Genomic DNA, 16,764 nt, shown 5'->3' on the forward strand with positions numbered 1-16,764 from the left:
GTGTCTTTGAGATTGAAGCAGTCTTGGGTTTTGTGACCAAATCCTTTGTGATAATCACAGTAAAGGCTTTTGTTGCCTCCCATTCTTTCTTTCAATGGTCTAGGTCTGGACAGGATTCCCTTGTTTGCAGTTTGTTGGTAAACCTCTACTATGGGCGCCGTAAGTGGCGTGTAGTTCGTGAACCTTCCTACCCGTGGAGGTTGCTTGGACTACTTATCTAGGGTGCCGTCCCTGGGAGCTTCTTTGTACCTGTCGACCTGGGGGGCCTGCCGACCTAGGGGGTTTGAGAGCTGCCATTTGTTGGCTACTACAACCTGACTCACTTCCTCATCATTGATGTATTCCTTGGCCACCCTTTGAATCTCTTGCATGGACCAGAAAGGCTTGGTAGTAAGGTGCTTTCTAAAGTTATCGTTTAGCAGGCCGTTCGTTAAGCAAAGACTAGCGACTGAGTCCGTAAGGCCGTTAATCTCTAGGCACTCATCGTTGAATCTGTCTAGGAACTTTCTGGTCGGCTCTCTGGGCTTTTGGGTAACCCCTAGCAAGTTGATTGGGTTCTTGGCCTTGGCTATGCTTGTCGTGAACCGAGCCAGGAAGCTTTGGAAGATGTTCACAAAAGCTGTGATGGACCCTTGTGGGAGGGCGTTGAACCATCGAATCGCTGGGCCGGCTAGCGTCACAGGGAACGCTCGGCATCTGACCGCATCACCCAGCCCTTCCAAGTTCATTCTTGCTTCAAAGGCTGTGAGGTGCTCCTGGGGATCCTTAGTCCCATCGTACCTCATGTCCGTCGGCTTGTCGAAGTTTTTCGGGAGCCGGACCTTGAGGATCGAGGGGTAGAAAGGAGTGGCTCCCATGATAATGGGGTCCTTCTGTTTCTTGGTTTTCCTTTCTGGGACTCCCAATAGCTCTCAGACCTGCTTTGGGTACGTCGGGAGGTCGCCTGGGTACGCGCCTCACCGTGCTCCGTTAGGCTCCTTTCTCGGCTCTCGTGTCTTCGGGAGGGGGAGCGAGTGCGGGTGTGGAATCGGCTGGCGTCGCCGCGGGAGTGGCGCGTCCCCGTGGGATCGGCCCCTCGCTGCCAGCTCTCGCTCAAGGTTTTGTACTCTATGCCTAAGTTCTTGCATGATCTTGGTGCTGTCGGCCCCCGTTCCTCCGAAGGGATGTCTTTCAGGGGTCTTGGTGTAAATTTGTTGGTTCGGCTGGACGGAGGATCGTAGCTGTTCGCCGGCATGGGCTATCGAGCTTGCCCTGCTCAGGCGGGCTCCGCTTCCTTCGCAGAGTTCCTCCGAAGTGTTGAATCGCTCAATGTCTGCTTCAGGGTCCCCACAGACGGCGCCAATGTTCGTTACCTGGGGTTCTTGGGTACTCGACGGGTCGGGAGACCTTGAAGGGATGAGATGGTGAGACCCTGAAGCAACTCGAAGTGGGCTCTTGGTCCAGGATTGGAGGTCGGTGGGAGTGGCGGTAGATAGACAAGGGGGGATGGCCACCTGCAAGGACACTCCAACGATCAAGTCAGTGTCCGTACGAGAGGATAACCAAATTAGGTAAGGTGATGTGTACCTCGGGGAGAGTGCTGACCTCTCCCCTTATATACTGCGTTGGGTGGGCCCAAAGATGACCTAGCCCACTGGCCAGGACGCCTGTAAGTTGTCCTTGTCCACGTGGGGGGAGCTGATCGTTCTGAACTTCGGGTCGTGACCCCGAGAAACCGACCCGACCGGTTTGCTAGGCGTAGTGATGGATTGCGTAGGTGGTGAAGTCGGTCATCGGCCGGGTCGGGTACCGAGAACCGACCCATAGAATTTCCTTGGCGGAGTTTGGACCTGGGTCGGAGGTGATGACCCGACCCGGCGGTTAGTTGGGCTGAACTGGTGGTCCGTAACAATTGTGTAACAGGTGAACAACTAAAGGAGTTCAGTTTTTCGATTTCTATATATATATATATATATATATATATAGAAACATGATTACAAATATAATAAAATCATATTAGCATTAAAAAAATTAAACACTAAAGGACATAAATAAAATGGTAATATTAAAAAAACAAAAAAAATAAAATTTAATTTATTTAATATTTATTAATTGTTGCAATAATTAATAAATATTAAGTTGGTTAATTTATTTTAGTTGTTAAATATTTTTATAAATAATTATACACCAATTTAAACATAGCACAAATTTAAATAGAATTGTGACTAATAATCTAATGTATACCACTGATTTTTTCAAAAGAATTTTCATCTCATTCTTATTAATTATTTTATTTATATTATATATATAATAAAATATATTTGAAGAAACTGCATTATAACATTATTATTTAAGCATAATTTTGAAAACAATGATTTTATAGAAAAAATAAATTCTAAAGTACAGATATTATAAATAAACACTAAAAAATGTAAATGATGTGGCAACAAAACGAATATAACATAAAAGGGACAGGATACTTATTATTAGAAAATATGTGACAAAAAAAATATAAATAGACAAACAAAAATGTGAAAAAAATGATGAAGGGCTTTTGAGACAGTTATACACATATAAAAATTTTTTCACTTGAGTAATTAATTTATTAATCTGATATAATATTTTAAAATAAATTTTTCTTGAATAAATTTACTGTTTAAATTTAAAAATTATCAATTTAATTGTAAATTTAATTATTTGTTGCTATGAAAAAAGAAATTTAAAATAAAAAATATTATTTAAAAAAATATTTTTAATTTAAAATAATTATATTTAAAAAATATTTTATTTAATTGAATTGACTACTACAATTAATTACATAGAAACTAAAAATTATACAAATCAATGAAATACTTTTAAGGTACAAAAAATAAAATAAAAGAAGAGATGGAAAAGAAGAAAGATAATTTAATATTAGAGGTGCTGTATTACTTTTACATATACATGCATTAAAAAATATTTAAAAAGTAATCATATACATATATATTATATTGCAAAACATATTGGTTATGGTAAAATAAAAAATATTGGATTGAAACAAACTCATGAAAAAATGCATACCACCTCACTTAATTTTATTGGAATCAAAGGGCGCTATCATTTGACTCATTGATTAGTTTGTAAGTTAGTTATTTAGTTGGTTATGCTAGTTCATTAAGTCAATTAGAATGATAGCTAAATTAATTAGCCTTCTAGTAGCTCCTAATAGAGTGTAGTTTGTATAAATAGTAACAATGTAACTAATTCACATGAGTGAGTTCATTCTTTTAATTTACATAAGTTTCACTCTTCTTTTCTTTTTTCCTTCTTCTCTCCTTTATCAAATTTTCTACATTTATCTTCACTTCATTCTCATCCTTCTCTCAAAATCTCACACCATAGAGATCGATGAAAGCTCCATTTTCTAGCACACAATTTTTACATGGTGTGATGAATGTAGGAGAGATGAGAGTGTTCCGATCAACGAACTTTTGAGAGAAAGTTCTAAATCTGCTATTTCTCAAATTTATCGATTCACGATAGAAGCTGATTTCAAAAGGTGTGATTCATGGATGATCCAAATGCTGAAACAGTGAACTCATACGCACAACCTAGATCAATGGATGTGCAGTAACTCGCTAATCTTCTCAATCAATTGAGCATGTTGCAAGCTTAAAATAGCAAAATCAAATCCGAATTTGGTTGCAGATTCATCCAGTCCATATTTCATACATTCAGTTGAGAATCCTAGAACTCCTATTGTTTCGATTATTCTGAATGTTACAAATGATCACAGCTGGAACAATGCGATGATTCGTGCATTGAAAGGAAAGAATAAATTGAAATTCATTGATGAAATCATTATAAAACCGAAAGAAAATGATGTGATGTTTGAGACATGGAAAAAATGTAATACGTTCATTGTGTCCTTGATCAATTTGTTACTGAATAGTGATATCATCGATAACATTATTTGGAATAAAGTTGCTTCTGACCTGTGGAAGGATTTGAAACATCGTTATTATCATGGAGACAAATTCAAAGTAGTTGAATTGAAGGAATAAATGTATCGTATGAAGCAAGGAGATTTAACTGTTACTGCTTACTTTGCAAAATTGAAGACGATTTGAGAACAACTGAATAGTTTCAGACCTGTTCCAAGCTACACATTTGTGTAGATAAATGCAATTGTGGATTAGCAAAAAGAAGAGAATACAGGCAAGAGAGCCACACTATTCGATTCTTGAGAGACCTTAATGAGAGGTTTGCTAATCTCAGATCTAACATAATACTTATGGATCCTATTCCAGGTGTTGATATGGTATTTTCTCTCCTCATTCATCAAACGAGACAATTTGACAATTTTGGCTCTGAATCGTTAGACAAAGCACTGCTACAAACTAGAATCAATTCCTTTGATGCATCTGGCAAAGGAAGGGGTGAAGGAAAAGTAGAGGAGAAAGAGAACTCAATGAAAGTAGAGGAAGGGGAAGAGGCACCCACATGCAGTTCACATTTTGTGAAAAGCTTGGGCATACAATGGAGACACGCTACAAAAAGTATGGCCTCCATCCATATTTGAAACAAAGGAAACAAGGTTCCATCAAATACATGGCCATTAAGCAGAATTATGATGAAATTAGTAGCAGTGCCTCAGCTGTTAACCAAGAAGAAGTGAATGAAACAACAAGGATCGATTTAACTGCAAACTAAAGACAAGTCTTGATGAATCTTTTCAAAGGACAATCTGCACAATAGGATTCTCATGGAACTGCAAACCAGGTTCAGATTCCATTTTATTCAAATTAAGGTAAAATCCATTTGTTGCAATTTAATGCAAGGATTTTATCAATGGTTAGACCAAAATCTCCTCTCTAAGTCACAGACACAAGAGCCACAGATCATGTTTCTTTTGATCTGAATGATTTCATAGCTTATAACAAAATAAAACCAATAATTATTAAAATGTCTAATGGTAGTCTAACAACAAGTAGCATTGTTGGTACCATCATGTTCTCTAACAATTTGATTTTAACAAATGTGTTGTTTATTCCATCATTTGACTTCAAATTAGTTTCAGTTTCAAAGTTAATTGCAACTTTAAAATGCAAATTGCTTATCAATGATCAAATGTGTGAAATTCAGGGCTAGGCTACATTGAGGATGATTGGAGAAGCTAAGTGTGTTATTGGCCTTTATACAATAAACAGTCCAATCATGTATTTTCATCAACCTTCATTTGCAGCTTTTGAATTACACATATTGAATGGTTCAAATAATCCAAACAAAGAGCCTCAAACTGCTGCCATGTCCTTTGACAATAAGTAACTATAGCACATTAGATTAGGTCATATTTTTTTTGAGTAAAATTGTACTTTTTCAAAATGATTTTTCTTTCATTGATTGTAACATTTTGAAAAACACAACATTGTCACCTTATGATCCTTGTCACTTGGCAAAGTAAAAGAAGTTGCCATTTGCATCTAGTTTTAGTAAAACTTATAAATGCTTTGATATTGTCCATATGGACATTTGGGGTCCAACATCTTTGCCATCAAATTTTAGGCATAAATACTTCTTAACCGTGGTTGAAGAAAAGAGTAGGTACACATGGATTTATTTCATGAAACTTAAATCTGAAGCTTCAGGTCTATTGTAAAATTTTGTACAATTTGTTAAAGTTCAACTTGACACTCAAATAAAATGTATTAGAACTGATAATGGACCTGAGTTTCTCTTAAAAGATTTTTATGCAAAAAGTGGTATTGTGTATCAAACATCTTCTGTGAAAACTCCACAGCAAAATGGAATAGTTGAGCGCAAGCATCAACATATTCTTGGAGTTGCTCGATTATTGCTTTTCCATTCAAAAGTTTCCAAATTCTTTTGGCAATTCGCAGTTGCTCATGCCACTCATATCATAAATTTCATTCTAAGTTAATGTTTGCATAATCACAGTCCATATTATATATTGCACTAAGCTTTACTTGACTTGACTCATCTTAAAATATTTGGTCGCTTGGCATATGCCAGTTCATTAGTGTTGGCAGAACTAAATTTGATCCAAGGGGACAAAGATGTGCTTCTTGGGTTACAAAGAAGGCACCAAAGGGTATGCATTGGTTGATCTTGAATCTAGAGAAGTATTTGTCTCAAGACACATTAGCTTTTATGAACAAATTCTACAACATCATACATGCATCCTCATATGCATCCTCATTAGCCTAATACTATTAATTTCAACTTTGAAGAGTGATCCATTGATCCATTCATTTAGAATGATTTCATGCATTACACTTTTACATAATCTCATTACTCTCATGCATCAACTAAAGACATTCTTAGCACCACTATTGACTCAACACCAATGCATCACAATGACATGCCAAGTAGTGTTCTTAATGATCACATGGTGCCAATGGCACCAACAACCACTACTGTTGTCCCAAATGATGTACAGGCCTCTCCTAGGCCTATTAGAAATAAGAGCCATCCTTCATATGTCAAGGGTTATCATTGTATATTGGCCAAAATAGGCTTAGCATCTTCCTCAACTCAAATGTATCCAATTTCAAATTATTTATCTTATGATAAGATGAATTTTAAATACAAATCCCCCATATCTTCAAATCTTGATCCTTGCACCTATGAAGAGGCTTCTATGCATCATTGTGATACATCTGCATCTTTAGTTGTTTTTTTCGTTAGAATTTTACTCAATAAGTTAATGATTCTTGTTAGAAAATCAATGATTTCATGATTCAATGAGCATTACTTTTAGTTAGTTTGAATTCATTTGTTATAGGAGAATTTGAAGGAGAATTTGCAAAGATCAAAGAAGAAGAAAAGGCTAGGAACCATGATAAAAAAAAGGCATAAGAAGGAGAATCAAACAGAGGACTCTTTGGACCAAACAGAAAACTCCTGGACAAGAATCACCAAAGGAAGCTATGCATTGCACGTGGGAACCCATGCCTGCAATGTGAAAAGAAAAATAGAAGCTAATTGGTGCCAAAACAAGCCATGCGTGCAACATGGGAGCCCATGCGCTACACTTGAAGACCAAATAGAGACCCATTGTGCTTTATATAGCCATGCATGCAATGTGGGATTTGGTGCCTGCAATGTGAAGATCAAACAGAGGCAAATTGCACCAAATCCAACCATGCGTTGCACTTAAGAGCCCATGTAATGCACTTGAGGATCAAAATATGTTGCACTTAGGGTTGTCGCATATGAAAATGCTAAGCTCTGTAAGGAGAGGACCAAAATATTGCATGATAAGAAACTCTCCTTAAGAACATTTAATCCCAGACAACAAGTCCTTCTCTTCAACTCAAGGCTGAAAATCTTTCCTAGAAAACTCAAAATAAGATGGTCAAAATCCTTCACAATCACTAAGGTGTCTCCTTATGACCACATTGAGGTTATGGAGGTAGAGTCCCAAAGAAGACTCACTGTGAATGGTCAACAATTGAAGCATTATCTTGGCGGCAAAGTGGATCATCAGAAATCCATTTATCTGTTGACCAAGAGAGCGCACTGTCAAGCTAGTGACGTTAAAAAAGCGCTTGTTGGGAGGCAACACAATGATTAGTATCCTTTAATTTCCTATTTTATTAGTCTTTATTAGCTTTTCTTTTGTTTATGATTCATGAATGCAAATAGAGATAACAAATTGCAAGATTTCACTGCCTGGAACCCAAACCTAGGACAAAGTTGGGTGTTAAGCAATGCCATGCGTTACACGCATAGTAGTGCATTGTACATGGGAAGGAAAACAGAGCCACCAACTCCCTAGCTCTACCCATGTGTTGTACGCATGAAGGGGTGCGTGTAACATACCAAAACTTGTCCCTCCCCTTGGGACCTTCTCCTCCCACGTTGCACGCAAGAACTAGTGCGTCCAACGTACCATATATTAGCCCCCTAGGTCCTTGGATTCCCATGTGTTGCACACATGCCCTGGTGGGTCCAATGCACCACATAAATTGGCTCCACTAAACCTTTTCTCCTAATGCATTGCACACAAGGGAGGGTGCATCTAATGTACCAACATTTGCTCTCCTGAGGGCTTATTGAGCCGTGCGTTCTACTCCAAGGAGGGTGCATCTAATGCACCTAGTTATGGGAGGCATTGGTCCTCTAAAGGACCATACGTGTAACTGATGAGCGGATAATTTGTATCCTTTTTGGCATTGTTTTTAGTATGTTTTTAGTATATTTGGTTTAGTTTTTAGTATATTTTTATTAGCTTTTCTGGACTTTACTATGAGTTTGTGTGTTTTTCTGTGATTTCAGGTATTTTCTGGCTGAAATTGAGGGACCTGAGCAAAAATCTGATCCAGAGACTGAAAAGGACTGCAGATGCTGTTGGATTCTGACCTCCCTGCACTCGAAGTGGATTTTCTGGAGCTACAGAAGCCCAATTGGCGCGCTCTCAACGGCGTTGGAAAGTAGACATCCTGGGATTTCCAGCAATATATGATAGTCCATACTTTGCCCAAGATTTGATGGCCCAAACCGGCGTTTAAAGTCACCCTCAGGAATTCCAGCGTTAAACGCCGGAACTGGCACCTAAATGGGAGTTAAACGCCCAAACTGGCATAAAAGCTGGCGTTTAACTCCAGAAAGAGTCTCTACACGAAATTGCTTCATTTCTCAGCCCAAGCACACACCAAGTGGGCCCGGAAGTGGATTTTTATGTCATTTACTCATCTCTGTAAACCTTAGGCTACTAGTTTTCTATAAGTAGGACCTTTTGACTATTGTATTTTCATCTTTTGATCATGCTTTGATGATTGAACCCTCTTTGGGAGGCTGGCCATTCGGCCATGCCTAGACCTTGTTCTTATGTATTTTCAACGGTGGAGTTTCTACACACCATAGATTAAGGTGTGGAGCTCTACTGTACCTCGAGTATTAATGCAATTACTATTGTTCTTCTATTCAATTCCGCTTGTTCTTTGTCCAAGATATCACTTGTTCTTCAACTTGATGAATGTGATGATCCGTGACACTCATCATCATTCTCACCTATGAACAAGGTGACTGACAACCACTTTTGTTCTACGAGCAACCAAGGCTCTGGTGAATATCTCTTGGATTCCTGATACACGATGCATGGTTGATCGCCTGACAACCGAGTGCTCGCCTGACAAACGAGCCAGCCATTCCGTGAGATCAGAGTCTTCGTGGTATAGGCGAGAACAGATGGCGGCATTCAAGAGAATCCGGAAGGTCTAACCTTGTCTGTGGTATTCTGAGTAGGATTCAATGATTGAATGACTGTGACGTGCTTCAAACTCCTAGCAGGCGGGGCGTTAGTGACAGACGCAAAAGAATCACTGGATTCTATTCCGGCCTGACCGAGAACCGACAGCTGATTAGCCTATGCTGTGACAGAGCATAGGAACGTTTTCACTGAGAGGATGGGAGGTAGCCACTGACAACGGTGAAACCCTTGCATAAGCTTGCCATGGAAAGGAGTAAGAAGGATTGGATGAAGACAGTAGGAAAGCAGAGAGACGGAAGGGAAGGCATCTTCATACGCTTATCTGAAGTTCCTACCAATGAATTACATAAGTACCTCTATCTTTATCTTTATCAAGAGCTAAATTGATGAAAATCAATCAGCTTTGGTGATGATAAGAACATCACCTTGAAACACTAGAATTCATTCTTAAGAACTCTGAAGAAAAATACCTAATCTAAGCAACAAGATGAACCGTCAGTTGTCCATACTCGAACAATCCCTGGCAAAACAATCCCCGTCATGTTTAGAAAAACATTTTCCTGTGGATTGTTTTGTGTATGGACAACTGACGGTTCATCTTGTTGCTTAGATTAGGTATTTTTCTTCAGAGTTCTTAAGAATGAATTCTAGTGTTTCATGATGATCTGTTGAAGTCTGGCTGGCTGAGAAGCCATGTCTAATCTTATTGGACCGAGGTTTCAACTAATCATCACAAGAGCTTGTTGATCTCTATCAATCTTGCTATTGGAGCAATGATCTGCTAAGGCTTGGCTGGCCATTGGCCATGTCTAGTGTTTTGGACCGAAGCTTTCTTTGAAAGCTTGGCTGGCTGTGAAGCCATGTCTAATTCCTAGACCGGAGTCTTAGACTAGCATTGCAATGATTCCTGGAATCCAAATTAAGAATTCTGAAGCTTTTATTTTCTATTTTCATATAATTTTCAAAAAAAAAGCACAAAAAAATTTCAAAATCATAAAAAAAAAACCAAAAAGATTTTATGTTTCTTGTTTGAGTCTAGTGTCTAATTTTAAGTTTGGTGTCTTGCATGTATTGTTTATTTGATCTTGGTTCTATTTTCAAGTCAATAGTACAGGGAACTGAAGGTTCTGAACATGCAGCAGAGGAATTACACAGAAAAAGCTAGGCGTTCAAAACGCCCAGTGAAGAAGGATAGACTGGCGTTGAAACGCCAGCCAGGGTGCCTGGTTGGGCGTTTAACGCCCAAAAAGGTAGTGCATTGGGCGTTAAACGCCAGGATGGCACAAGGGGGAGGATTTTGTTTTCAAATCAAATTTTTTTTCAAGATTTCAAAGTTTTTCAAAATCAAATCTTTTTCAAATCATATCTTTTCAATCAAATGTTTTCAAAATCAATTTCTTTCCTTTTTCAAAGATACTTGCTAACAATTAATGATTTGATTGAACATTTCAAGTATGTTGCCTTTTCTGCTGAGAGAGGTTTAATGTTTGAATCATATCTTTTCTTGATAGCCAAGTTATTAATTTTTAAAATCAAATCTTTTAAAAATATTTTTCAACTCATATCTTCTCAATCACATTTTTTTAAAAAACCAATCATATCTTTTCAATCACATCTTTTTCAAAATAATTTTCAATCAAATCTTTTTGATTTCTAATTTCAAAATCTTTTTCAAAAATCACTTGATTTCTTTCCCACTCTTATTTTCGAAAATTAATTAGTGTTTTTCAAAATGTTTTCAAATTCTTTAACTTAATTTTCGAAAAAGCTCCTCCTCTCTTCCCACATCCTTCTATTTATGGAGTACCACTCCTTTTCAATGCACAATTCGAACTCTATCTGATTTAGTTCGAATTCTTCTACCTCTTTCTTCTATTTTTCTGTTCTTCTGACACCTCAAGGAATCTCTATACTGTGACATAGAGGATTCCACATTTTCTTGTTCTCTTCTCTTTCATATGAGCAGGAGCAGAGACAAAGGCATTCTTGTTGAAGCTGACCCTGAACCTGAAAGGACCTTGAAGCGAAAGCTAAGAGAAGCTAAGGCACAATTCTCTATAGAGGACCTAACAGAAATCTTCAAAGAAGAAGAAGACATGGCAGCCGAAAACAACAACAATGCAAACAATGCAAGGAAGGTGCTGGGTGACTTTACTGCACCTACTCCCGACTTCTATGGGAGAAGCATCTCTATCCCTGCTATTGGAGCAAACAACTTTGAGCTTAAGCCTCAATTAGTTTCTCTAATGCAACAGAATTGCAAGTTTCATGGACTTCCATTGGAAGATCCTCATCAGTTTTTAGCTGAATTCTTGCAAATCTGTGACACTGTCAAGACTAATGGGGATGACCCTGAGGTCTACAGACTTATGCTATTCCCTTTTGCTGTAAGAGACAGAGCTAGGACATGGTTGGATTCACAACCTAAAGAAAGCCTGGACTCATGGGAAAAGCTAGTCAATGCCTTCTTGGCAAAGTTCTTTCCACCTCAAAAATTGAGCAAGCTTAGAGTGGAAGTCCAAACCTTCAGACAGAAGGATGGAGAATCCCTCTATGAAGCTTGGGAAAGATACAAACAATTGATCAGAAAATGTCCTTCTGACATGCTTTCTGAATGGAGCATCATAGGTATTTTCTATGATGGTCTCTCTGAACTGTCCAAGATGTCTTTGGATAGCTCTGCTGGAGGATCTCTTCATTTGAAGAAGACGCCTACAGAAGCTCAAGAGCTGATTGAAATGGTTGCAAATAACCAATTCATGTACACTTCTGAAAGGAATCCTGTGAACAATGGGACTAATCAGAAGAAAGGAGTTCTTGAGATTGATGCTCTGAATGCCATATTGGCTCAGAACAAGATATTGACTCAACAAGTCAATTTGATCTCTCAAAGTCTGTCTGGAATGCAAAATGCACCAAGCAGTACTAAGGATGCTTCATCTGAAGAAGAAGCCTATGATCCTGAGAACCCTTCAATGGAAGAGGTGAATTACCTAGGAGAACCCTATGGAAATACCTATAATTCTTCATGGAGAAATCACCCAAATTTCTCATGGAAGAATCAAGAAAGACCTCAACAAGGTTTTAACAACAATAATGGTGGAAGAAACAGGTTTAGCAATGGCAAGCCTTTTCCATCATCTTCTCAGCAACAGACAGAGAATTCTAAGCAGAACCCCTCTGACTTAGCAACTATGGTCTCTGATCTAATCAAAACCACTCAAAGTTTCATGACTGAAACAAGGTCCTCCATTAGGAATTTGGAGGCACAAGTGGGACAGCTGAGCAAGAAAGTTACTGAACTCCCTCCTAGTACTCTCCCAAGCAATACAGAAGAAAATCCAAAAGGAGAGTGCAAGGCCATCAACATGGCCGAATTTGGAGAGGAGGGAGAGGAAGTGAACGCCACTGAGGAAGACCTCAGTGGGCATGCACTGACCTCCATTGAGTTCCCCAATGAGGAACCATGGGAATCTGAAGCTCAAAATGAGACCATAGAGATTCCATTGGACTTACTTCTGCCTTTCATGAGCTCTGATGAGTATTCTTCCTCTGAAGAGGATGAGTATGTCACTGAAGAGCAAATTGCTAAATACCTTGGAGCAATCACGAAGCCAAATGACAAGTTATTTGGAAATGAGACTTGGGAGAATGAACCTCCCTTGCTCACCAAAGAACTGGATGACTTGTCTAGGCAGAAATTACCTCAAAAGAGACAAGATCCTGGGAAGTTTTCAATACCTTGTACCATAGGCACCATGACCTTCAAGAAGGCTCTGTGTGACTTAGGGTCAAGTGTAAACCTCATGCCTCTCTCTGTAATGGAGAAGCTAGGGATCTTTGAGGTGCAAGCTGCAAGAATCTCATTAGAGATGGCAGACAACTCAAGAAAACAAGCTCATGGACTTGTAGAGGATGTTTTGGTGAAGATTGAAGACCATTACATCCCTGCTGATTTCATAGTCCTAGAGACTGGGAAGTGCATGGATGAAACCATCATCCTTGGCAGACCCTTCCTAGCCACAGCAAAGGCTGTGATTGATGTTGATAGAGGCGAACTGATCATTCAAGTGAATGAAGAATCCTTTGTGTTTAAGGCTCAAGGATATCCCTCTGTCACCATGGAGAGGAAGCATGAAGAGCTTCTCTCAAATCAGAGTCAAACAGAGCCCCCACAGTCAAACTCTAAGTTTGGTGTTGGGAGGCCACAACCAAACTCTAAGTTTGGTGTTGAACCCCTACATTCAAACTCTAAGTTTGGTGTTGGGAGGTTCCAACATTGCTCTGAGAAAATGTGAGGCTCCATGAGAGCCATCTGTCAAGCTACTGACATTAAAGAAGCGCTTGTTGGGAGGCAACCCAATGTTATATGTTATCTATTTTCTTTTGTTATTCTATTTTATTTTGTAGGTTGATGATCATGAGAAGTCACAAAATCAATTGAAAAAGCAAAAACAGAATGAAAAACAGGAAGAAAAACAGCACACCCTGGAGGAAGAACTTACTGGCGTTTAAACGCCAGTAAAAGTAGCAGTTGGGCGTTTAACGCCCAGTCTGGCACCATTCTGGGCGTTTAACGCCAGAAAGGGGCACCAGACTGGCGTTAAACGCCAGGAAAGGGCAAGAACCTGGCGTTAAACGCCAGAAATGGGCACCAGCCCGGCGTTTAACGCCAGAATTGGCTCAAAACATGATTTTGCATGCCATTTGGTGCAGGGATGACTTTTCCTTGACACCACAGGATCTGTGGACCCCACAGGATCCCCACCAACCCCACCACTCTCTCTCTTCTTCACTCATTCACCAATCACCTATCAAATCCCTTCTTTCTCTTCACCACTCACATCCATCCTTCATAAAACCCCACCTACCTCACCCTTCAAATTCAAACCACTTTCCCTCCCAAACCCACCCATACATAACCGAACCATGAACCCCCCTTCTCCTATATACACCCTTCTTCACTCCTTTATTTTCACACAACCTAAACACCACTTCTCCCCCTCTTTGGCCGACCACAAAGCCATTGCCTTCTTCCTCATTTCTTCTTCTTCTACTCTCTTCTTTATTCTTTTGCTCGAGGACGAGCAAACCTTTTAAGTTTGGTGTGGTAAAAGCATTGCTTTTTCGTTTTTCCATAACCATTTATGGCATCCAAGGCCGGAGAAACCTCTAGAAAGAGGAAAGGGAAGGCAAAAGCTTCCACCTCCGAGTCATGGGAGATGGAAAGATTCATCTCAAGGGTGCATCAAGACCACTTCTATGAAGTTGTGGCCTTGAAGAAGGTGATCCCCGAGGTCCCTTTTTCACTTAAAAAGAGTGAATATCCGGAGATCCGACATGAGATCCGAAAAAGAGGTTGGGAAGTCCTTACCAACCCCATTCAACAAGTCGGAATCTTGATGGTTCAAGAGTTCTATGCCAATGCATGGATCACCAAGAACCATGATCAAAGTATGAACCCGGATCCAAAGAATTATCTTACTATGGTTCGGGGGAAATACTTGGATTTTAGTCCGAAAAGTGTAAGGTTGGCATTCAATTTGCCCATGATGCAAGGAGACAAACATCCTTACACTAGAAGGGTCAACTTTGATCAAAGGTTGGACCAAGTCCTCACAGTCATATGTGAAGAGGGCGCCCAATGGAAGAGAGATTCAAGAGGGAAGCCGGTTCAATTGAGAAGGCATGACCTCAAACCCGTGGCTAGAGGATGGTTGGAGTTTATCCAACGCTCAATCATTCCCACTAGCAACCGGTCTGAAGTTACTCTAGACCGAGCCATCATGATTCATAGCATCATGATTGGAGAAGAAGTGGAAGTTCATGAGGTTATAGTCCAAGAACTCTATAAGGTGGCGGACAAGTCCTCTACCTTGGCAAGGTTAGCCTTTCCTCATCTCATTTGTCACCTCTATTATTCAGTTGGAGTTGACATAGAGGGAGACATCCCCATTGATGAGGACAAGCCCATTACTAAGAAAAGGATGGAGCACACAAGAGACCCCTCTCATCATGAGATCCCTGAGATACCTCAAGGGATGCACTTTCCTCCACAAAACTATTGGGAGCAACTGAACACCTCCCTAGGAGAATTGAGTTCCAACATGGGACAACTAAGGGTGGAGCACCAAGAACACTCCATCATCCTCCATGAAATTAGAGAAGATCAAAGAATCATGAGAGAGGAGCAACAAAGACAAGGAAGAGACATTGAGGAGCTCAAGCACTCCATAAGACCTTCAAGAGGAAGAACAAGCCGCCATCACTAAGGTGGACCCGTTCTTTAATCTCCTTGTTCTTTATTTTCTGTTTTTCGAAAATTAATGCTTATGTTTGTCCATGTTTGTGTCTTGTGATCATTAGTGTCTTAGTGTCTATGCCTTAAAGTTATGAATTTCCTATGAATCCATCACCTTTCTTAAAAAAAAAAAACGTGCTTAATTCAAAAAGAAAAAGAATTGCATGAATTTTGAATTTTATCACAGTTTAATTATTTTGATGTGGTGGCAATATTTTTGTCTTCTGAATGTATGCTTAAACAGTGCATATGTCTTTTGAATTTGTGGTTCATGAATGTTGGCTCTTGAAATAATGATGAAAATGGAGACATGTTACTGAGGATCTGAAAAATCATTAAAAATGATTCTTGAAGCAAGAAAAAGCAGTGAATACAAAAAAAAAAATAGGCGAAAAAAAAAACGAAAAAGAAAGAGAAAAAGAAAGAATAAAGTTGTGATCCAAGGCAAAAAGAGTGTGCTTAAGAACCCTGGACACCTCTAATTGGGGACTCTAGCAAAGCTGAGTCACAATCTGAAAAGGTTCACCCAATTATGTGTCTGTGGCATGTATGTATCGGTGGTAATACTGGAAGACAGAGTGCTTTGGGCCACGGCCAAGACTCATAAAGTAGCTGTGTTCAAGAATCATCATACTTAACTAGGAGAATCAATAACACTATCTGGATTCTAAGTTCCTAAAGAAGCCAATCATTCTGAGTTGCAAAGGATAGAGTGAGATGCCGAAACTATTCAGAGGCAAAAAGCTAAAAGCCCCGCTCATCTAATTAATACTGATCTTCATAGATGTTTTTGGAATTCATTGCATATTCTCTTTTTTTTATCTTATTTGATTTTTAGTTGCTTGGGGACAAGCAACAATTTAAGTTTGCTGTTGTGATGAGCGGATAATTTGTACCCTTTTTGGCATTGTTTTTAGTATGTTTTTAGTATATTTGGTTTAGTTTTTAGTATATTTTTATTAGTTTTTGGTTAAAATTCACTTTTCTGGACTTTACTATGAGTTTGTGTGTTTTTCTGTGATTTCAGGTATTTTCTGGCTGAAATTGAGGGACCTGAGCAAAAATCTGATCCAGAGACTGAAAAGGACTGCAGATGCTGTTGGATTCTGACCTCCCTGCACTCGAAGTGGATTTTCTGGAGCTACAGAAGCCCAATTGGCGCGCTCTCAACGGCGTTGGAAAGTAGACATCCTGGGCTTTCCAGCAATATATGATAGTCTATACTTTGCCCAAGATTTGATGGCCCAAACCGGCGTTCAAAGTCACCCTC

At 39.4% G+C, this 16,764-nt stretch overlaps 1 protein-coding gene and 1 non-coding gene across 2 annotated transcripts; both read right to left on the bottom strand.

The window, feature by feature from the left end:
- Positions 1-209: 209 nt before the first annotated feature.
- LOC130966539 (uncharacterized) lies at positions 210-785 on the bottom strand. The gene has a single exon (XM_057891355.1). The coding sequence runs from the start codon at positions 783-785 to the stop codon at positions 210-212; it is 576 nt and encodes a 191-aa protein (XP_057747338.1).
- A 10,909-nt stretch (positions 786-11,694) lies between these two features.
- LOC130972667 (small nucleolar RNA R71) lies at positions 11,695-11,802 on the bottom strand. The gene has a single exon (XR_009083831.1). It is a non-coding gene; the product is annotated as a small nucleolar RNA R71 (small nucleolar RNA).
- Between the last annotated feature and the right edge of the window lie 4,962 nt (positions 11,803-16,764).

The sequence above is a fragment of the Arachis stenosperma genome, chromosome 3 (genome assembly GCF_014773155.1).
Source record: "Arachis stenosperma cultivar V10309 chromosome 3, arast.V10309.gnm1.PFL2, whole genome shotgun sequence".
Taxonomy (NCBI): Eukaryota; Viridiplantae; Streptophyta; class Magnoliopsida; order Fabales; family Fabaceae; genus Arachis; species Arachis stenosperma.

Bases quoted from the DNA above. Each gene is read 5' to 3' on its own strand.
- LOC130966539 (XM_057891355.1), bottom strand. From the start codon at position 785: ATGAGGTACGATGGGACTAAGGATCCCCAGGAGCACCTCACAGCCTTT.